The sequence below is a fragment of the Ceratotherium simum genome, chromosome 2, assembly GCF_057802395.1.
Source record: "Ceratotherium simum simum isolate JZ-2026a chromosome 2, ASM5780239v1, whole genome shotgun sequence".
NCBI classification, from domain to species: Eukaryota; Metazoa; Chordata; class Mammalia; order Perissodactyla; family Rhinocerotidae; genus Ceratotherium; species Ceratotherium simum.
The window spans coordinates 11,052,463-11,075,474 of record NC_141901.1 but is presented as its reverse complement, the minus strand read 5'-3'; the positions used below and the strand labels follow the sequence as shown (position 1 = coordinate 11,075,474).

At 46.4% G+C, this 23,012-nt stretch overlaps 1 protein-coding gene across 1 annotated transcript in view; it reads right to left on the bottom strand.

The window, feature by feature from the left end:
* Window positions 1-1,325: 1,325 nt before the first annotated feature.
* TNN (tenascin N) overlaps window positions 1,326-23,012 on the bottom strand; it is a 61,757-nt gene continuing 40,070 nt past the window's right edge. Inside the window, exons 13-21 of the mRNA XM_014783395.2 lie at window positions 22,323-22,586; window positions 21,400-21,663; window positions 18,841-18,971; window positions 17,710-17,842; window positions 17,119-17,270; window positions 11,641-11,737; window positions 10,636-10,803; window positions 3,635-3,798; window positions 1,326-1,538 (exon numbers count right to left, since the gene is read on the bottom strand). Coding sequence (XP_014638881.1) covers window positions 1,398-1,538; window positions 3,635-3,798; window positions 10,636-10,803; window positions 11,641-11,737; window positions 17,119-17,270; window positions 17,710-17,842; window positions 18,841-18,971; window positions 21,400-21,663; window positions 22,323-22,586 — 1,514 coding nt within the window. The 3' untranslated portion in view covers window positions 1,326-1,397. The remainder of the gene's footprint in view (window positions 1,539-3,634; window positions 3,799-10,635; window positions 10,804-11,640; window positions 11,738-17,118; window positions 17,271-17,709; window positions 17,843-18,840; window positions 18,972-21,399; window positions 21,664-22,322; window positions 22,587-23,012) is intronic.

Below are 23,012 nucleotides of genomic sequence, written 5' to 3'. Positions count from 1 at the left end.
CTGAAAACTTTAAAGGTTGACAAAAACTGTTTCGAGAATATGACTTGGCACTCAGCCCGAGGTTAAAACCTGGCAAACCCGAGGCAGTAGCTGACTCCCCACTCCTGGAGGGGGCCTGCAGCTCTCAGAGCATTGGCCTTCCTTCCCACTCACTCACTTCTCCTGGTTCCAAATGCCATTATTTGCCATCACACGTAAGAGACCACAGCCCACCAAATTCCATTATAATGCACAAATTATTCCTTCACTTGCACTCAGGTTAAATTTAGAATTCAAGTGCACTTATGTGGGGAAAATAACACAAGGCAAATTTTTTAAAAATCAAGCGGTTTATTATTTTCTTTTCTCCTTGAATAGGAATTTAAGTTACTTCAGTGGGCACTGACTTCACTACAGAAAAACCTTCTAAAGTGATGGGAAGATAAGCAGAAAGGATCTGACCTTGCTGAGTGTCCATTCAAACAAACAGTAAGCCCCCAGTGCCGAGCGCTTGCAGAAAAGCCAGGGGTCCAACCACGTGGGGGCCGGGGAAAGGAGGGAGGCTTAGGACTTCACACCATGAAAGGGAGTCACAAGAAGAGGCTTTAGGAGGAACCAATTATCAAGAGAGTCAAATTATTTAAAGTTGAAATGAGTGAGAATTTATTCACAACATATGCAGATCTATGAAAGTGATTATGCAAATAGCTGGAAAGGGGGCACTTAAAAATAGCGGTAACATGGAAGCTTTGGTCTCCAGCAGGCTGGATACTAGTCAGAACTCAGCTAAATGTGGATCCACCTTGGTCCCTTTGGGTTCCCTTTATCCTTCCTCATAACACCAGCAATTTTTTAAAAGGGGAAGATCTACACCTTTTTCGTCAAAACCCAGTGGTAATGGAGGTAATGAGCATCAGGCCACCTCGGCACCTTGGTCATTGAAGAGAACCCCTCTTTGGTGCTTCTTTCTAGAGACATTTGTATTAGCAGAGCTTTAAATATATACATACCAACTCCCAGAGATTTCCAGTTGGTGAGGTGCTAGATGATTCTTTTGTTTGTTTGTTTGTTTGTTTGTTTGTTTTGCCCTAATCCTTGTATTTGTTGCTGAAGGTAGGCTGAAAAACCTTGCAGTTCCAGTGCTGTCTTTCCCACACAACTGTGCAACTACTATTGTGTTGATTTTCAGGCCCCCCAATATAATGGGCAAAAATGCAGGGGACAGAAAGTAACCTCTCTGGTTTGAAGCTTGGTGACACGTTTTGTCCTGCAGGTTATCCAGCCATTTCAGAAACTAGAGGTCCTGAGCATCCTTCAAATGTCCATTAGCCAGTCACCACTACCCACCCCACCCCAAGCTTTCGCAGCCCCAACCCGGGACTGGTCTTGTCTCGTGTGACAGTCTCTCACATGGGCCATCAGAATGTTCTCGTCTTTCCTCCTAGTGTCCGCTTCTTTCTGTTCAGGACATGCTCCCCGCTGTAGCCATGAGGGCGGATTTTCAACTCCACATAAGGAATGGAGAATTCATGTCCTTTCCACGGCTCCCAGTTCACCCCCTACATAAGAAAAGCTAACATCAAGAAAAGGCACCTGGGAGGAGGGTGGGGTGGGTTTGGCACAAAGGAATGCTTCTTTGCCAGTGAAACCACTCCCTGTCTGCTTAGGGGAGAGAAAAAAAGACAAGTGGTGACCGGGGTAGTAATTAGTAATGATAAGGGAATTGAGGGCTGACTCTAGAAACATGCGCCCTCTGCTGGTCAGCAGGGGTTAGACAGGCTGATGAGGACTTGGAAGCCCCCTATGGTTTGGAGGATGGGGATGCTAGCCTGGCTGAGGCCAGGGCAGCAGAGAAGATAACACAGGGTCAGCCTGGCCAGCAATGATCACATTATCTTTGCCTCACTCTTTTCCTTTCCAAAAAGTTAAAGGCAAAAATAAACATATTAATTGGCCAATTGTGTAAAATCATTTTCAATTTAGACTGCTTAGATATTAGCTCTGGGGTAACAAATAGCCTGCTGAAAACTAAATTTCATTTTATGTCTTTTGACTGGTGAGCACAAGAATATTTAATTCACTTAATAACCTTGCAACCTGGCCAATAAAGAGCCCAAGTGACCAATTTTATGTATTTCAATTTGTGAGGTAAATAATAAACAAGAAGCTAAATGCCTTGCAGACTGTGAAAAGCACATTAACCAGATGAATGTCTTTTATTAGCAAATATGGGGATCGTTTAGGGCACGCTGGCTGCTCATTTCAAATATTTGATCTCTGATAGCAGGCTTCCCCGAGTCAGCCCCCATGCTGCCACCGTGATTCATGGGCCCACCCTCCCTGGCTTCCCTGCGGGCAAATTTCTTCTTCCCTTTGAAAAATCACTTAAGGATTAGGAGCCCCCGCTGCCCAGTAAGGACCAAAGTAATCAAAATGTACCTGGACTTTAGATGTGCTAATATTTACAGTAATATTGGTAGGAGGTGAGTTCTGTGGAGAGATGGCTTCCTGAAGGCAAGGATCAGGACCCAGGATGAGAAATTAGAAACCCAGGATGGCAACTCTGAGAGTTCACGGAGGGGATGGATTAATGATGAGTAGGAACAAAGATGCAATTTTCAAGAAGCTATGAGAGAGCAGGCAGGAGATGCCTGGTAGCTAGCAAGGAGTCAAGATGATGTTCATGGGTCATTGAGGTTCAAGAAATCACTGGAGGGAAAGTTTCAGAGCAAGGGAGGGGTGAGGAGCCCTTGGGAACTCTTAGCCCCATGTGCACACTCTTGAAATGGCGAGACAGGTTTAGCACAATGCTCTGGGCAGACTTTGGGTGGCTTTGGATGAAGTGGATCCAAGGATGGGTCTGACCTAAAGCAGAAAAGAATCTGTTTTCCTGGTGATCAAAGGACTTGAGAGAAGTCACTTTGGTTTAACTGGGAGAACAACTAGAAAGAATTATGAAGTATCTGTTATGGATGGAATGTTCTCGTCCCCCTAAAATGCACATGTTGAAGCCTTGACCCTCAATATGATAGCATTTGGAGGAGGGCCCTAGGGAGGTAATGAGGGTTAGATGAAATCATGAGGCTACAGCCACCATGATGAGATTAGTGCCCTTATAAGAAAAGGAAGAGAGACCAGAACTCTCTCCACAACGTGAGGACACAGTGAAAAGGTGGCCGTCTACAAGCCAGAGAGAGCTCTCACCAGTAACGAAATCTGCTAGTACCTTGGTCTAGGACTTCCTAGCCTCCAGAACTGTGAGTAATAAATGTCTGTTGTTAAGCCACCCAGTGTACAGCATTTTGTTATAGCAGCCCAAGCTGACTAAGACAGGGTTCGTGTGTGAACTAGGAAAGCGAGATGGTGTGTGACCCACATCATCTGTCTCTACTCAGCAGGGGGCAGTCTGAGCTCCCACCCACCTGCACTAAGTAAGTGAGCAGCACTGGTGGGAATGTGGAGTGGGGAGGAGTCTCAGCAAACAGACAGGGAGGGCCTTGACCTTGAGGCCTGGAAGCCTGGAGAAGCTCTACTGCCCTGACTGGAAGCATCAGAAGGAGAGGGGCAGCCAAACCAACCACGAGGGTGTCCCTTTTGGGAACTGAATGTGGGCAGAGCCTGGGGCAAAAAAGATGTTTGTTTGCCTGTCACCTACCTCACTGTGCTTGGTCTCCCCATATCTGCCATTTGGGTTGGCCAAGTGGCAGTTCTTGTACCACCAGCCACCATGATGCGTCAGGGCACAGTTGCTGAGGGCGATATCATTGTCTCTGTCAAAAGTCGTAAACTTCCATCCGTTGTGGTAAGAAAGAGCGTCCCCTGCAGGAGAGAAGAGATGAAAGGTGAGAGCCAAGTTTCATCACTGATCATACTCTGGCCCGAGAGGAAAATCTCCAGGCATGAAAATGCCAAGGATCCAGTCAGTTATGTCACAGGTAGTCACTCCTCTCTCAAAATGGCCAAGAGGAGAACATGATACAGAAGAACAGATTCTCTTTCCTGGCCTGTCACCCAAACTTCAGGCCTGTTTCTCCAAGAGCCTTAATGGCATTTTCACTTAGAAGTTTTACAGTCATGTGAAATATCCAAATATCCAAAACCAAACTCATCGACTCTCCCCATAGAACCTGACCACCCATTACACACAGCTAACCCCTCTCCCGACCTCCTTCACCCTCTCTGATCCACCATCCTCCCGGCCCCCTAGACTTGAAACCCCTGAGCCAAGTTTAACAATCCTATTGTACCCCTTTATCAAACCCTTCCTTCTGCAGGTCACTCATATACCCCGCTGCTCCCACGGCTGCCACCCTAAGCCTGTTCTCATCCCTTGGGCCTTCCTAGCCCTTCTGAAGCTTAAACATCCATTTTCATCATCTCAGGCCTAACATCCTACTTCCCACCACATGGAGGTGAATTACTCCTTCTTGCTTTGCAGGTCTGTAACTTGGCTGTTCCCTTTGCACAACCTCATAGCCCACTATCCCCACAGGCACCCTCCACTTGTAGAGTGGATGGGTCCACCTTTCATGCATCTGCTCACCGATTTTTCTCTGCCCTGCATCAGTCCAGATCCTAACCATTCCTCAAAGCCCAGCTGGGCCCCACTCCTGAGGAAGAGTCTCCTTATTAATCCTCCTACATACCCTCCTAACACACACACCTGAACTTCTAGAGCACTTCTAGGCACGTATATATAATTTAGTGCTTCATTACATCCTGTCTGAAAATCTGCTGTAATTATTTCTCCTATTTCCCCATCATATTCGTCAACCCTTTATAAGTTTACTTTTTAATTCAGCTCATAAAAGGCAATAAAGGCCCACATCAATCACAAGCTTAATCAAGTTCTGTTCCTACAATAACAGTGCTTATATTTACATCTGATCTCTGAGTTTACCAATCATCTTCACATATATATTCTCATCTGACCCCACAACAAGCCTGCGGGGTGGGTCGGGCAGCTCTCAGTCCCACGAGGAAACAAACTCACAGACTCATAGACTCTAGGGATCTGTCAAGGTCCCACAGTCCACAAACAGGAGAGCCAGGACTCAAATCTCAGTCCTTTAGATTCCATGTCCTGGGTTCTTTCTGAGACACCGATTCGCCTGTGGCTCCCTTATTTCAACAGAGGGCTTCAACTATGCTGGCAAGAGCGAGCTGTGTCTAGCAGTCTGCAACAATGATTCTCGAAGAGCGGCCCCCGGACCAGCAGCATCAGCATCACCTGGGAAGTTGGTATAAACACACTCTCAGGCCCCACCCCAGACCTGCAGAACCAGAAACTCCGGGGTAGCACTCTGCAATCTGTGCTTTAACAAGCCCTTCAGAGGACAACAAGCCCTTCTGATGCAAGCCGAAGTTTGGGAACTTTTGTTCTGCAACGTCATTTATTCAGGAGACGGCAGGAACACCTGCTACATTACGGCCTAGCACCATGCCAGGCTCTGGGAATGCAAATGGAGGAAGTCCTTGCTCCCAAGAACTTAGCTAGAGTTGGGGGGAGGGGGGGGCTACGTGGCGCAAGCGGTTAAGTGCGCACGCTCCCCTGCGGCGGCCCAGGGTTTGCCAGTTCGGATCCCGGGGGCACACCAACACACCGCTTGGCACGCCACGCTGTGGCGGCGTCCCATATAAAGTAGAGGAAGATGGGCATGAATGTTAGGCCAGGGCCACGCTGGCCCCTTTTTTTTCCTCAGCAAAAAAAGAGGAGGATTGGCAGATGTTAGCTCAGGGCCGATCTTCCTCACAAAAAAAAAAAAAAAAAAAAGAACTTAGCTGGGGGGGGGATTGTTGTTGTTAGTGCCATTGAGTCGATTCCCACTCCTAGGGACCCTGTGTACAGCAGAGCAGACCCCTGCTTGGTCTCTTTGTGCCATCCTCTCCCCTTCCGGTGCTGCATCAGACAATGCTCCGCTGCTGTTCACAGGGTTTATTCATAGTTGGGGGTGGTAGGGGGCAGATATATAAAGAGTTGACACACATTGTGTAAGGGGAAGGTCCCAGTTTGTCCCTCTGACCTGGGAGCTCAAACAGCGACTCCTCTATGCCTCACCCAGCAAAAGCAGGGGCAGCGAGAACGGAGTGATAAAGGCCTTTCCTCTCAGGCACAGCAAAACCACTCTGCCCCCATCAGTTCTCTCCCATCAAAGAAAGGCAGACTGTCACCTTACTCACACACATTTCCTCCTCCCTTCAGAGTTCTTACAGATCATTAACTACAGCTTAAAATAACATGGCAATGGCTCCCTGAATAACGTTCTCTCAATGAGCACAGCTTTCCTAACCTGCATATCAAGTTACCAGCACGGTTTCCTAAGAATCTCTGCAGAGGCTGTTTCTTAAAGATTTGTTTGTGGTTATCTAACCTTGGGCACTGGGATGAAGAGCGAGGAAGCAGGTTTTGGCCTGAGCGTGGGAGGTTTTTTCCCCCGCAGATGGATTTTCTACCTTCTAGAAACTGAAGCCATACTGATGTTCTGGATAGAGATAGTGAGTAAACACATAAATCAAAAGGTAACTTTTCTCTGGTCAAAGGTGAGACAGTTTTCTGATTTATTAAGCTTATCTCCCTAAGTAAGATAAAGTAGAAAAGCCAATGGTGGTTAGACTCCCTCCATTCTATTGGTGTTTTAGGAAAAAACCCAGATGAAAGATAAGCACCTCACTTCTACTCTAATGGCTTTGGGTGGGAAGCTGGTTCTTCTCAAGGAGCACATGGGAGGGGTTGGTGGCAGACCCATAAAATGTCTGAACCCAAGCCCAGGGTGGGGCCACTGAGCTGGTCATCACCCATCTCATCAAAATGTCACTTTGACACTAACTCTCCTCCTCCAGCACTTCCTGAGACAGGAAAGATGACCCAGGCTGCTCAGCCATCTCAGCCCAGAAGCCGTCACTAACATCATATCCCCTATAAGTCACACAGGCACAGGACCGTGTGTCTGAACCTTGAACATCTTCTCTCCTGGGACCAGGAATGGGCCAGTGAAAGAGTGATTTGTGCCATCTCTAGTTTTCCCTTTTGTCCATGTACCCAACAATTACTTCTCTCCTTTTTTTTTTTTTTTTTTTGTGAGGAGATCAGCCCTGTGCTAACATCCGCCAATCCTCCTCTTTTTTTGCTGAGGAAGACGGCCCTGGGCTAACATCTGTGCCCATCTTCCTCCACTTTATATGGGACGCCGCCACAGCATGGCTTGCCAGCAGTGCGTCGGTGCGCGCCCGGGATCCGAACCAGCGAACCCCGGGCCGCCGCAGCGGAGCGCGCGCACTTAACCGCTTGCGCCACCGGGCCGGCCCCTCTTCTCTCCTTTTTTTAAGTGTCAGTATTTAAAAACCTACTCAAAGCAAGGAGGGCACTGGCATTTGGGGTAGAACAATTCTTCACTGTGGGTATTGGCCTCGCTGGCCCCAGCCCACAAAATGCTGGTGGAGTTCTTCAGTCACATTGCCAAGTGCCCCCCAGGGTGGACCCATCCCTGGTTGAGCAGTGCTGAGTCTCCTGCAGGTGGGACTTGAAATTAGCTGTAAATGACGGGTCAGCCCATACAAGTCATTCTGCACCATTCCCAACATCTATCTATTTCTGTTTTCATTATAATCTCTAAAGAGATGAATAGCATCTTGAAGGTAGAGCTCATAAAATGTCCTTCCTGCCCTTCTCCAAGATTCAGAATAGAAACTAAATTTACACAGCACTACCTGGCTGGAGTTTCCTTCATGGAGACATAACGGGCTTTCTGATAGGACTTCAATGGAAGCAAAAGTTGAAGGCCCACGTGGATGGTCTGAGTAGGGGACAAGTCTTAAACCTCACATTTCCACCAGAGCTGCAGATCTCTAGTTCTAATCAGAGCTACAATGGAATTAAAAGCTGGGGAGAGCTGGCATGTGCACAGAGATATCAAAATGTTCACCTTCTGTTTGAACACCGTGACCTTTAAACAGAAATGCATCATTTAGGACATGAGTAGCCAGAAGCTTCCAAAATTTCAAAACCCTCCTCAGGGACCAATCAGCATATATAAGAAAAGCTAAAACTCCACAAACCATACCAGTGTAACTGAGAATTTCAAAGGAAGAATGCTAGTACACATGGGAAGACTAGACCACTGCCTAAGTGCTGCGAGATTTGAAAGTCTCTCAAGGCTTCCTATTAAAAAATACCTCCCCACTGTTGGCCTGAACAGAATTATCCGCTAATCACAGTTAAAATGCCAATAGAGTACCTGGGAGGAGAATCTCATTAATTCACGAATATATTGACTCCCTTTCACTCATTTTCCCATTAGGATCAGTTCATTTACTGGATTATTTTAAGACAAGCCTCAGAAAAGGTACATTTGAACGGTAGAGGAAAGGGGAATGGGCAGCCTGGGAGGGCGGGCCTGAGTGAGGTCCCCACCCCACCCAGAAGGCTGGTGAGGGCACTGGGTTTTAGGGAGAGATGTGGGACACAGGTGCCAAAAGGAAAGCTCCCAACTCCATATCTTGTCTGGGGAAGGCCCCATGAATGGAGTCTCTGAAGACCAGGACTCTTTAGCCTGAGAAAGGAAGGCTGACTGATCACCATGGTCAGTAGTGAACGGAGTACTGGAAAGAAAAGGGATGACCGTATAGTCTCCACGTGGACTGAGACCAGAGCCAGAGGAGGCCCGAAGGGTCTAAGCGAGACTGCAATGTGCACACCCCTTAACCCAAGGGTTGGGGGATCCTAAAATCAGCTGTCTGGACTATAGTCTGATCTTGGGGCAGGGTGGAGGTAGGCAAAGTGCTTAGTCCTACAAAACGGAGTCTTTAAATCCCCCTCATCCAGTTAATATCCTTATAACCGTACAAATGTCCATCTGTGTTTCTCAATTATATTTAACTGCCTTACATCTATGCCTGACTTTCACGCTTTTTATTAACCTGTGAGTGGATGTAGTACAGTACACTGTACGTCTAGAACAGTCTATAAAGTATAAAAGGGTTGCCCAGTCTGTTTCCAGCCTACGGAGACCCAGACACTAAGGGAAGAAGTGACAGTCCCCAGCAGTGCAGGCCTTTGTAGCTGCAGAGTCTTTTCTTTTTCAAGGATGGTTTTTCCCTGAAACAATTCTTTGCACACTTTTCCCCACCCAGCCCTGACTCGGAAACCTTGAACAGTTCTCCCGTGTCTGCTGCCCAAGCTCCTCACACTCTAGTGGGTGCCTACTCCTCCCACTTTGTCTCCTGCCGTGCCACCATGTCCCCAAACTCACCCCTTCACTGACCCCTATGGAAGCTATTTGGATCTCAGGGACTGTTCTTTACAATATAAAACATCCAGCAGATTATATAGAAAGCATAGGAATAGCAATATCATAGGCATAGCAATATCATATTTTAAACTCACCTACTCTGTGCCAGGCTCCGTGCTAAGCACTGGGCAACAAGAACAATGCAAAATTCATGTGATTTCCTAAAAATTAAATTATAGGACCTGAAAAAATGTAGCATTAGCAGTTGGCCACTTCAGGTCATGGTGTCTGTTCACAACCTTCTGCCATTGGGGGTCCTTGAGCAGAAAATTTTGAGAAGGCCTGCAAGGCTTCAGGAGTATACTCCAATTTCCTTGCCTTGGTTCAATCCTTGCTCCCCCACTAGACTCCCCCAGGCCTGGGGAGTCTTCCTTTCCTTTCCTCTAATCTAAGTTCTACCCTCTCAGACCCAACTCCAGCCCACATCCTGCAGGAAGCTTCCTTTAATCACCTCAGTCCTCAACGTGCCCACCTTCTCCATACTCCTGTCACTCTTTATTCTCCTGCAAATACCTTATATCATTCATTATTTATCTATTCACACGTGACTCCAAGGGGAGAGACTATGTCTTATGCTGTCGGTCAATTTGGCTGGTAACATGTTCCTACATAGGTACACCAAAGACAAAATCATGCAAAGTCAAACAGCAGACTTGTTAGGGTTTTAAAAGCTATAAATATAGGTGTAAAATACAATAGTAAAACAATAACCACCCTTCCCCTCTTAAATATTCAATGGTATAATCCCAGCATTTCCATCATGTTGCTTAATTTTGTTCTTTTCCTTCACAACTGAACACACAATTAACTGGCTTAAATCCAATGAGCAGCTAATCAAGACTAAAGATTCCCCGCTCCCTGCTGAACTGGTAATTTCTGTGTCGTAACAGTTGTATGAAGTTAATGAGACCAAACTTATTGTTTGAATCAGCACTTTCATTTTTCTGTCTTTATTTATGGCAAAGTACCACAAAATATTTAAATAATAACACACACTGCTGTGCAAGGATGGCAGCCACACTGCTGAAGCCGAATGAAAGGCAGGCAGGCACCATGAAGCCCCACAGAAGGTGGGTTTCTCAGCTAATATACAACAGCCTGAATTTGGAGAGTATAAGAAGAGGGTTTTTACTGGCAGGAGGACCAATGTATAATGTACAAAAGTTCCAATTTTATGATGGTCAGTGATTGCTTGAATGACTCTGTTTACCCCCAACCCCCTGCAGGGAGCAGGGCCTCAATTGTCAATGAGGACAATTCACCCTTGCAGAACAACATTCCATCCCCCAGATCCATGGCACGTGGCAAACCAATGCTTAGACACCCAGAGAGCAAGAGACCCCAGCCATAAGGAAATATTATTTCTCACCCGCTGTGCCTCTGTATTTCCCAACTGTGAGCTTGTACCGTTCCTTGCTGGAGGCCACTTGGAAGAAATCATATATGGCATAGGCGGACTCATTGGCAGTCTGTAGGTCCACTCTCACCTCATACCGGGTAGGAGTGCCAGTGGTGAGATTGTGTAGCTTGTCAAGTCCTAAAAAGAAGGATGGAATTCTAATAACCAATCAGCCAACATGTGCAAGCACTCACCATTGGCATCTGAGACTTTCAGCACCAAAAGTCACCTTAGCCTTTACCTCCTCTGGGAATGGGAGCCTTCTCCACAGTTTCTCTTTTGGAAGTTCATTTTCTCATCCTATTATTTCTTTGGCACAGTCACGCTAATGAGTGTGGAAACCATGTCCTCTGGGAGGTAGCAGTGCAGGGTAGTCATGGGTTGAACCTGCCGCCATTGACTCCATCTCTCTAAAGCTTTAGCAGTTTTCTTTATTAAGGTCTCTGAAGGGATTTTGAACCAAGCAAACCACAAACATCTACCTACTCTATCTATTATGATTTTTTAATTCTTCATTTCCCAATTGATGCTTTTGGCTATTTCACTATGAACATCTGCTCCAGAATAGAGCAGAAGGAAAAGGGAAAAAATGATGCCCATAATGACTGGCATGACTAGCAGAATTCCAGGGACCACTAGCAGAACCTCTCAATAATAGCCCATTATTCCCATCAATCAACTATTTTTCTTCTCCTGTAGTTTCTAAAAAAGATCAGCCTCCAGGCAGATCCCGTGGGCTTGGATACAGCATAAAGACCACCTGTGACAGTCTTACCTTTTCACAAGCCGGGAGCACACGAGAACCTTCCCAGCAACAGGCGCCACCAAAACCCTGGTCAACAGGTTCCTCAAAGTGTCCCTGTCACTTGGACCTCTTCCCGAATGTGGCGAACTTCCTCAAGCTGCCTGACCAGCTTTTCAAGAGGGAAACCTCCCCTCCACAACCCAGCCCTCCTGGATTCTCAGAGACCATACCAAGCCAGAACTCCTTCATGGGGTCCCCAAAGCCCTCCACATAGGCCCGCCAACGCTTGAAGAAATCCAACTGCCCAGTGTTCCGCCTCTGGAAGACCTGTAAAAGGAGCAGACATTTCACTCTGATGCACTTGAATAGACATGACTGAGGGAAAGAGGACAGTAGCTTAGACTGGGGGCTGCTCTAAGAATAGACAGAAGGTAAAATTGACAGATGTGGTGATAGATTGAAAGTGCAACTGAAAGACAGGAGCAAGTCAAGAATGATTCTTGTGGTTTTGGCTTGCAGTACTGGACAGCTCTTCACTGAGAGGGGGCTTCTGAGAGAGGACAGGTTTTGTAAGTGCATCACCATTGGGGACATGGTAAGTTTGAGTCACTTCTGAGGTATCCTGGTGAACGAAGACGCCACAGGAGCAGTTGAACGTAAGGGCTAGAGTTCCAAAGAGAGATCTAGGCTAGAATTATAAAGGTGAGAGTGTTTCTGAGATGATTCCAGGTGTTCATCAAGTCCCATTTCACCTTCCTCTCCCTCAGAACACAGGAACACAGCCTTTTTCAATCTCCCTTGAAGTTAATGTGCAATAAGTCATGTGACTCATTCTAGCCAAAGGACTGTAAGTGGGAGCACAGGAGGGTGGGGGTTCTCCATGCTCTCTCTTCCATTGCCATGTGCCACAATGCCTCCATGAAAGCCACATGTTGACAGGGCAGAGCCACAGTTGGAATTAGCCTGAATCCCTGAGTCACTACTTAGAAGTGATCGCCAAACCACAGAAGACTTTGCACACGTGAGGAAAAAACTCTTAGGTGTTGAATCATTGGAATTTGGGGTTGGTTGGTTACCACGGCATAGCCCATTCTATCCTTACTAATACAGAGAGCCACTAGAACATAGAGTCAAATGAAGCCATTGCAAAGACGAGGCCATCTAGGAAGAAAATAGGAAAGTGGCCTAGAACCAAGCCTTGAGGACCCTCCAATATATAACAGCCACAGGGAGAAGGATGAGTACATTAAGGAGAGAGAGGAGCCACTAGAGATGAAGAATGACGATGAGGAAAATGTGGAATCACAAAGGCCACAAAGAGAAAGGTGTGGTCGACAGGGTCAAGTGCTGATGAGAGGTCAACATGAGGCCTAATCTGACCACAGAATTTAGTGACACAGAATCACTGCCGACTTTAGCAAAGGCTGTGTTAGTGAGAGACGAGGGCAGAAGCCAAACTGGAATGGTTGAAGAGGGAGCCAGAAGTGAGAAAATGGAAGGGCTGGCCCAGTGGCCTAGTGGTTAAATTCCCACACTCCACTTTAGAGGTCCGGGGTTCGAAGGTTTGGATCCCGGCACAGACCTACACACCGCTCATCAAGCCATGCTATCACAGCATCTCACATACATAATAGAGGAAAATGGGCACAGATGTTAGCTCAGGGCTACTCTTCCCCAAGCAAAAAGAGGAAGATTAGCAACAGATGTTAGCCCAGGGCCAATCTTCCTCACCAAAAAAAAACAACAACAAAAAAAAAAGAAATGAGAAAATGGAGACAGAGCTGGGTACCATTGCACGACAGTATGGGCTGCTTTCATTTCAAAAATTCCTCTATTTGGGGTAAATACAGTCTAAGTAAATTACATTCTTTTATATGAAGTACCCAAAAGCTAAACACACCTATATGTACTATTGGAATTGATACTACATATAAAAATTCTTCATGACCCTGAGAGCCAAGCTAAATGCCATCCTAGCTAACCGAGAAATGATCCTGGAATTCTGGAAGGCTGGAATTGCATCTTTCTCTCTACCTACTTTCCTGTATCTTCATTCAAATGCAGAAGCCCCAACACAAAATCCAATCTCCCTCCTTTCCACCATGCTTCACAGTGTGCGCCTTGAAGTAAAAGACATTATCTTGAATTTGGTAAGGTAAACCTCTTAATATTTGTGCATTCTTTACATTTTTCTCTGGGAAGAGACAGAGAGGGAGGAGAGAGCATGTTGCCTGCTCCCTCCACATGGGAGCTCGCATTTCACTCCTTCTGAAGCACCAATCCATCCATGTTTGCTGGCCCGGAAGCACTGAACTAAGGCAACAGTGGGCAAGAGAAAGCCCCGGGCTCCCAGAGTCAGACCACAGCCTCCTCAGTCATTTCTATTCCTGAGCCCAGTCAGCTCGTTGTCAAACAGGGTTAGAAGCAGGAAGGAAGTGTCTACTTCAGAGGAGGTGGGAGGACTAAATGAGATGGTACATGTAAAAATGTTCTATAACAGTAAAGAGCTGCTGAACGGAACATAGGAATGACCGCGGTAAACAATGACACACTGCATTAATATTGTTCTTCCCTTTCCCCTCTTCTCAAGATGAGAGATGTCCCATTCCTTCCATGGCTTCCTTCATTTCTTGATTCATTCATTCACTTATGTAACAACCGTTTCTTGAGCATTTGTTAAGTGCCAGCTCCAGGGCGAGCCTCTATGATGCCATTTTACAAATGTGAAAGTTCAGAAAAGAAATTAGCCAGAGTCATACAGCTAAGTATTTAGTGGCTGATGCGAGGAGAAAACACTGATATCCTTCCATCAGAAAATTTGAAAATACCAGCTCTACTGAGTCTATCTTCCAAAAAGCATTTCTTAAGACTCTGAGACTAATTGTTAGTTTCTTAGCACGGCACCTGTTCCAGTCCCTTCTCTGGGACTCTTCCTGTACTATGGACAGTGGAGTCCTAGAGTGGATGTGGCACCAATGGTCGGCTCCATGCACATCGCATCAAATTACGTTCCCACTAAGTAATTAGTTACGTTACAAGTTCAGGCTCAAATCTCATCTGCCCTCCTAGGACAGACACATTACAAAGGCATTTGGTCTCCATCTCCAATCAATCAACATAGTGCCTAAGTGAGAGAGGAGCTTTCTGGCTGATTTTTTTATTTTAACAATGTTTCAGTTTGGCTAGGGAAACTCCAAAAAATGTTTCCGATGCTCTTTGCATCTCTGTTTAGACCCAGCTCTACGCTTACTAGCTGTGTCCTTGGGCAAGTTAGTTAACCATGACAAGCCTCACTTCTCTAAAATATTAGATCAAGATTTAGTTAATAGCCTATTTGTCATGCTCTTAAATCAAGGTCATTAATCATAACAAATCATAAAGTATTGTGGCCAGAGTCTGGCACATACAGATATAATGTTATTATTATATCTCAATAAATGCTAGTTTGCATTTTATTATATCAGATTCCAAGTGAACTGACCCACAGGGATCACTTGTACATCTTGATCAGGCAGTCTTAACTGACTCATTCAGAGTCTAGTCCGTTCCCGCTCTGTGAGGTGAAAACACCTTATGATGAACTATTTGGGATAACAAAAGCCCCTTAGCAAATAAGTCTCAAGGGAAAAAAAAATCTCTTTCTGTCTGGCTCTACACTACAGAACTGTTATTGCACTCTAGAACTTACTCAATGTCCTGAATAACCAAATCAGGAGGAAAAAATGAAAATCTCCTTTAAATGCCTGTGGAAAGAGCCTCTAATGTAATCCTTAAGACTTGTAAGATGGAAAACAAAGATGGAAATATTTGAGACATTTAAGTGTTCCCTGATGGTCTCCATTCCAGCCCCCCACCCATGGCCTCAGTGCCAGACTTCTTCTGGCCTATTAATCAAACTGGTCTCCTGCTGCCTGGGATGGAGAAGAACTTCCTTAAAAGGATTTTAGAAGCTCAATTTTAAAAAGAGCAATGTACTCAAGTCATCTTTCAGTGACAAAAGACTCTTGAACCCAAAAAACATGGAAACTGTAAAAGATTTGGTGAAGTTTTCAGGACTCCACACATTTTCCAGAGGGTAGTGGCTTTGAGGAAAACCCTACAGAATCTCAGTTCATGTATACCCTCAGGAGTCTGGGTCAGAAAACAAGACCTGTGATGGGTTCAGGGACCAGGGTTGGTTAGAGTGGAGAGTGATTTCATTATTTCTGGAACTGACCTCCATGTTCTATAAGGGTCATTTGTATGGATGTAGAAGGCAAGCTCCTTGAGGGCAGGGATTTTGGTCTGTTTGGCTCACTGCTGGTTCTTGAATATATAAAACAGTGCTGGACACACAGTACGCACTCAATAAATATTTGTGGAATAAACCATGGGTATTCCCAGCCAGACAGACTGGCAGGTCTCTTTCCAAAGATTGCTCTAGACAAACACTTCCTTTCCTATACGAAGTTGGCTTTCAAAAAGGCCAAACTAGACAGTACAAAGATCCTGCCAATGGTCAATTATGGGCACAAAGGCAGGGAACTGGCTTCAAGCCTGAAGAGACGGGATGCTTAGAGTTACAATGGTGCTGATGAAAAGCAGCAGGTACAGCCCTATGGGTCTGGTCAGGTGGAAGACCTCCCATGTTACATTCTATTCTGTTATTTTCATAAATCAATCCAGAATATCCCACATCCAATCCAATTACTGCCTTTCAGCCATCAGATGCAGCTGTGCAAATAATAAGTTTTCTTCACTGCTGCTGATCAGACGGTATCATTTTATCCGTGGCTGCTCAGTGACTTCGGTTTCCCAGGCCCCAGAGAGAACGCATTTGAGCACTGTGAGCTCATGCTTTCTCCTTCCCACCGTGAGTTATGGGTGCACAGCGGATAAGACTGCATGGTGGTTTGGGGCAATGCGAGCCTCTATCTGTTCAGGCACAGGGAGACGGGGATGGGGGAGACAGAAGGATCAGTTCGCAACCCTCAAGGGCAGCTCATCACATAATTGGATCAGGCTGATGCAATCAAAGAAGGTGCCATGTGGTGTAAGCAGACAATAGCCCAAGAGAATAACACGTCCACACAGAAGACGGATGATCAGAACACTGCCAAGTTTCCCTCTTGCAGGCTTTAGCCTTTTAAATCCAAGTCCCAAAGGCCTTGTTTCTGTACTGTGGAGCCCGGATGCAGAACCTGGACAACAGGCTCCAATTCAGAGGACTGAGTCAAGCGTTTCCATCTTGGATGGCCTGAGATGACCCATTGGGAAGACCAATGATCTAGGAGGCTGGAGTCCTGAAATGTGGTCCCAACTTTGTCATTTATTTGTTTGACTTAGCCAAGGCACTTCTTGTGGGCCTCAACTTACTTATCATAAAATAGGAATAATAATCTCTCTCACTTATTCTAAAGCTTTTGTGTGAGGGTCATGTTGATGAGAGTGCTTTGAAGAGAGTGAACTGTAGGTAATACACACATATAGGGCATTACTAGACGGCGACAAACCCACAAGCCTTCACAATCATCAGCCTTAGATTAATCAAGGCTGCTCATCCCCAGGTGTGAAGTACTTCAGGCTCTATTCTTACAGCGGGGTGGGATCTCTGAAAACAGCTGCAAGCCACCAGTGCTCCTCTCTCCTGTGGATAAAGCAGAACTAGAGTTCCCTAGGCTGAGAAAGAAGGCACCACCTGGAGCTCCCCAGGGCTCTCTGTCACTCACAATCCAGCCGCCTCCATCCGTGTCCATGTCACAGTACACCTGCAGGGGCCGGCTGGCGTCACCGTGCAGGTAGATGGTGTATAGGCCACTGGCAACGTCATTGTTCTGTTGAACTTGACTGCAGTCCGAAGGGTGTGGAAAACGGGCGCCAACTGGGAGCCAAGCAGAGGGACAGCGTCTTTAGAAGTGCGAAAAAGGGGAGTGAGGCTATTCCCCTATTTTAAGATAATTTATTTTGTGTAGAAATTATTTCATAACCTCCTACTACTTTGCTTCTCCACTCACATCTTAATTTTTCTCACTCTGCTCTCATCAAACCCTCCAAGTGTACTAGAAATAAGGTCAAGTTCACATCACTTCCTCCCCTGACCCAACTCCCCCCTGCCAAAATAACACTCCATTTCGCTCCCCTCTTTAGTCTCCCCACCAGGGGACGGATTTCTTTTGAGCCCATAACCCCGTTTCCATTTCCCTGCACCTAGAGAAATCCACGACTCTGTTGCCACTTGCTCCTCCTTGGACCCTTTTTCTGGCCTCTCCGATGTTTGTCCTCTACTGCATTCTCGTTCAGAGTGCAAGAGTCCACATTACCTGTGGAAAGGATGGTGGACACACTCCTGCTCCGACGATCACCTTTAAAGGCAACCAAGGAGACAGGGTAGGTGATGCCCTGCTCAAGGCCTTGCAGCTGAAACCTCTGGTCCCCTCGTCCGAGCTGTGCCTCCTACCAAACAAAGGAGACAGTGGGCAGTCACTCAGCTGATGACCCCCAGCACCCTAGGTGGCAACAGAATCTCCTGGAGCTAATGTCAGCACTCTCTGAGAGCACAGTGCTTTGTCTCTTCAAGGGCTCAGTGGCAGCCTAGAATCCCAGCTGCTTCTCTGGAGGGCGAGGCCCTAGACATTCAGCACTGCTGGGAGCACTAGCTGAGAGCCAGCACCTGGCATGGCTCTGGTGACCTCTGCCCTCCAGACACACGCTGGGGCGCTGCCGACAGCCACGGCGGGCAGCAACGGGCAGGCAATGCCAGGCTAAGAAGCTAATAAGGGGACGTGAAACTGGCCATTGATATGTGCGAGGCAGGAAGATAGTTGGTTTTTCAATAAACTTCCTTCTGAACTTGTCTTACTTCCTCTATAAAGACAGGGCTAACTTTCCTAGCAGGGCTGTCTTAAGCATTAATTGAGAGAATGAATAAATCAATGTGCCCTTCCTTTTTTCCTTCCTCCCTTCTTTCTTCCTTTTCAAGGAAAGAGAGTAATAATTTTCCATGGGGACAATTTTTGAAAATTTGCTGGCCTTCAGATTCTGGTTAATAACCATTAATCAATTCACTCAATAAATATTTAGTAAGCACCTACCGCCAGGTTCTAAGCACTAAATGATAAACGAAACAGATAAAAATTCCCTGTCCTCACAGAGCTAACATTTATCGAGGAAGACAAACAAACAAAATAACACAGGGCAGATGCATGGCCAGCAAATAAGCAGTGGTCAGCTAGCAGCAGGCACAAAGCTCAGTCCTATAAAATGAGACCACAATGTTCACAAATGACTGTGTTTAGCACTGCTCCTTGCACACAGCAGGTAATCAATAAGGATCAAGTCATTTATCAGCAGGTTGCCACGCGACCAGCAATCAAGCTGGTTGGCCCAAGTCAGTTGCTTGATACGGAAGCTGGGCATGGGCACCAAGAGAAAAGACGAGGAGGATCCAGTACCTTAACATTGCCATCTGGGAACTGGTAGGTCAGAATGTAGCCATCAATCTGAGCAGAGGGGGGTGTCCAGGTCAATACCCCACCAGACTGTGTTACAGCAGACGAACGAAGGTTTTGGGGAGGGTCGATGTCTGTATATCAAAAGCCAGGTAACTATTATTACTAAGGTGCAACTGAGGCGAGGTAACCGAAATGTTAACCTATATTTTCTCTCTACATAAACTCCCATGTCTCTTCCACCCTTCAAGCAGGTAGCAGGCTCTGTTATTCCTTACTACCAGCCCTTTATGCTTTTGTTTCCAAAATTATAGACCCATTGAGGACAAGAGGATTAAGGAACAGGGGCTCGGGTGGGTCCCGAGAGAGTGAACCTGGGCCCCCACTTCCCCAGCAGATTCCCAGAGAGCGGTGAGTGCAGGCAGTCTAGATTAGCAGACAGGGTCTCAGGGATGGCAGGGCTCCCGCAGTGGCGTGGAAGGGTGAAGGAGCGGCAGATCTGAAAGGGCCCTGCACACAGAAATCAGGCTGTCTCAGCAAACACCTACCTGGAAAGATGACTGAAATGCCAATGGGCACCCCCATGCCTGGCATTGGGAAACTGCCCAAGACTTCTCATCAGCCCTGGGGAAGGAGCATGACCCTAAATTTGCTGAGATTTCTAACCAACCAGCTGGGGGGGGGGTGCTTATGATGGAAATTAAGTTGATATAGAAATATAAAGTTCTCTTTCTTACATATCTAAGTATATGGGCTTAGATGCATACTCTGTACAGATAGAATAGGGGGAGAGCTTGTATAAAGGAGGAGAGGAAGGAAGGGAGGGAGGGAGGAGAGAGAGAGAGAGAGAGAGAGAGAGAGAGAGAGAGAGAGAGAGAGAGAGGGAGAGAGAGAGAGAAAGAGCAGAGAGCTTTTCTTCTGATTCCTATGCACTTTCCCACTCAAACACCAGAGGGAATGGGTCTCTGTGTGTGCACTGGAGACCAGGAAACCTAAAGCTCAGCAAAAATTCTAATCAACACCATAATAATTGGTCAGATGGCTCATTTTTTTTAACCAAATAAGATATGAATGGAAATTTCCATTTTTAAAAATCATTATCATAGAATGTGATTTTAATTTAGAAGTTCCCAAAAAAGACGTCTCCAGGCTATTTTCTACCCAGTAGCATTTCAGCTGAGAACTGAACTGCAGTATTTTAATAGAAATCAGGCAGCTGTTGTTTTGAATTAGAGTGTTTTGACAAATTCTGTGTTTCTGTAATATCAGCTTGGTTTGACTTTCTAAAGCATAACATCTGGTGTGGATTTTATTCTATCCATCACATGGAAAAACTGAATTTACTGCTTTTAAAATAAAAGCAAAACCTTAACTATTTAAGTATGTTAAGCTGGTTTCTGCTACCTCTTCAGTTGCCCACCCATCACCGGGTTACGGACTTGAGATGTCTGTCTTAGTTACTTCCACATTTCTATGAAGTAGAAAGATGATAATGTTGTCTTTAAAAATGAGGAAAGTGAAGCAGAGAGAACATAAAGAAGGAAGAGAGGAAGAAAGGAGCAAGGGAGGGAGGGAGACAGAGAGGGAGAAAGGGTGGAGGAAGGGAGGGAGGGAGGGAGGCAAGAGAGCAGGAGGAGGGAGGGGAGAGAAGGAGGAGGGAGGGAGGGGAGGGGAGAAGGAAATGAGGGAGGGGAGAAGGAGGAGAGAGGAGAGGTAGGGGGAAGGAGGGAGAGGAGAAAGAGGGAGGAAGATACTGGTTGCCTCTGAAGAGCAGCACTGGGTGTTAGAGAGTCTGAGATGTGCAAAAGAGTTTTTCTTTCTACACATCTTTGTTTAGTCTGAAAATTTCTACTATAAGCATATATTACTTTTTCGATTAAAAATTTCTGCTAACTGTAACTAATAAAAATAATAAAGAAATTCAAGGCACCTCTAACTCCAGTGGCCACACATGGTGTACTCGGCCGCAAAGGGGACAGCCGGTCCTTGCCCAAACTGTCTGAAGAGGCCCATGGACCTCAGGGTGGGCACAGTGCTCTTCTCAGGTCCCTCTGATGCCTGATTTCCATGATGTTCAGCGAGACCAGAGGCCCCGTCATGCACATAAAACACAAGCAGTCCAGGCCCCTTTGATTACCAACTGGAGAGGGACAGTGAGGGGAGAAAGATGCTCCACCACTGCCCCCAAGCCAGAAGACAGAAACAGAAAAGGCTCCTGGCCTCTCTCTTCTCCGAACTACAGCTGAGCCCCAACCAGGTTCTAACGTCCAGGGTGGAGAGCCCGGGAGTTGGGCTGGGTGGAGGGGGTGTAAGGGAGGCTACTTTTGGCACAACCATCTTGGAGAGTAACACAGGTTTACTTTCACACCACTTCCTCTACACTTTCATCTTAATCGCAACTGTCATGTCAACGTATCACCTCAAAAAGGTAAAGAGAGAACCACTTGGAAGAACCTCCTCGGTGAAACAACTGCCTTCCCTGCTCTCCTCCCCACCCCCAGTTATGGAATAAGACTGTCCTGACAGGTGTGAAGGGCTCCCTGTCCCAGTCCCTCACAGTACCTGTCAGCGCCTTGGTGTCTTCCTTCTTGCTCGCCTGGTCCCCCTTCTCAGCCCACACGTGGACCGTGTACTCCACGCCCGGCCTCAGGCCAGTCAGGACGGTGCTGTTCTGCTCCTTCCCCACTGGAACCTCCCTGGTGTCTCCATCAGCAGGGGTGTAGCGCACCATGTACCTGTCGATGACGGCCTGCACCGGGTCCCAGGAGATGGTGGCCGTGTCCTCTGTCACCCGGTCGGTCACCAGGTTTTTGGGGCTGTCAATTTCTTTAAGAAAATGTTGGAAAAACCTAAGCTTTGAAGCCATGGAAGAGATACCCACCACCCCATCACCACGATTTCCATCTTCTAGAGCTCTCTTAGCACAAGGCAATGGCATTCCCATCCAGAGTCGCTGGTGGGAGTCGAGGGAGAAAGTAAGCCTGGTTCTCAATTTCTAAGGACTAGTTATTATAAGTTTGAAATACATTTTTGGCTTTCAGCTCCCTAAAATGTGGGAGGAACCATGTCTTCTTAACAACATTATGGCACATCAAAACCATCGATCAAACATCTGCCATGGCTTTCAGGGGAGCTAATTTGTCATTTTATCAAGGGCTACTTACCTCACAGGCAATCATTCTAAAAGCATTATCACAAGCATTGCAGTGACCAGATCCCATACACGTCTTTGCTGAGTCTGCTAAAAACACGGCTACTGCACAATTCTACTTCTCCCTTCCACGAGTTGAGCGCTTCCATGAGCGGCTCATCACTGTCAGGGAAAGGCAGCTCATTGAGATCACCATGAAAGCTCGCTGTCTTTCTTTGATCTTTAAGACTTCCTTTGTAAAGTCTCTTAGCTCAGGCCACATCTTTTGGCACCATGCACATTCAAATCCACACGCTCAAAATTCAATTCCAATTGACCATCTTTCTCTTGTTACCTGTTGGGGCCTTGGTGTCGGCCTTCTTGCTCTCTCGATCCCCCTTCTCAGCCCACACGTGGACCGTGTACTCCACGCCCGGCCTCAGGCCAGTCAGGACGGTGCTGTTCTGCTCCTTCCCCACAGGAAGCTCCCTGGTGTCTCCATCAACAGAGGTGTAACGCAGCATGTACCTGTCGATGACGGCCTGCACCGGGTCCCAGGAGACAGTGGCCGTGTTCTCCGTCACCTGGTTGGTCACCAGGTTTTTGGGGCTGTCAATTTCTTTTTAAAAGAAAAGGTTGAATTTTAGAGCCAAGGGAGGATATCCCACCACCCCATCACCGGAAGCTCTCCATTCAAGTTATTGACTAATGATACAATTCCATTTCAAATAGGAAAAAAAGGCCTCTGGTTTCCATCTTCCAGGGAAACAAACCACTGGATATTAAAACTGGAAGGAATTAGATCTCCAAGTTTGTTAATATGGAAATTTTCTGTCCTTCTATTTCCCATAAAAATCTCTGGAGCAACAAGATAAACCACCCAAATTGCTGTTGAAACAACCTCTGTTGTTATCTCCGTGGTATCTAGTTCTCTTGTTTCATAGAATTTGAGAGCTAAGAAGTCATATCTTAGAACCTTCCTGTCTAATAAAAGGGGCGGAGAAAGGAGGCCCAGAGAAATGAAAGACTTGTCCAAGATCCCATT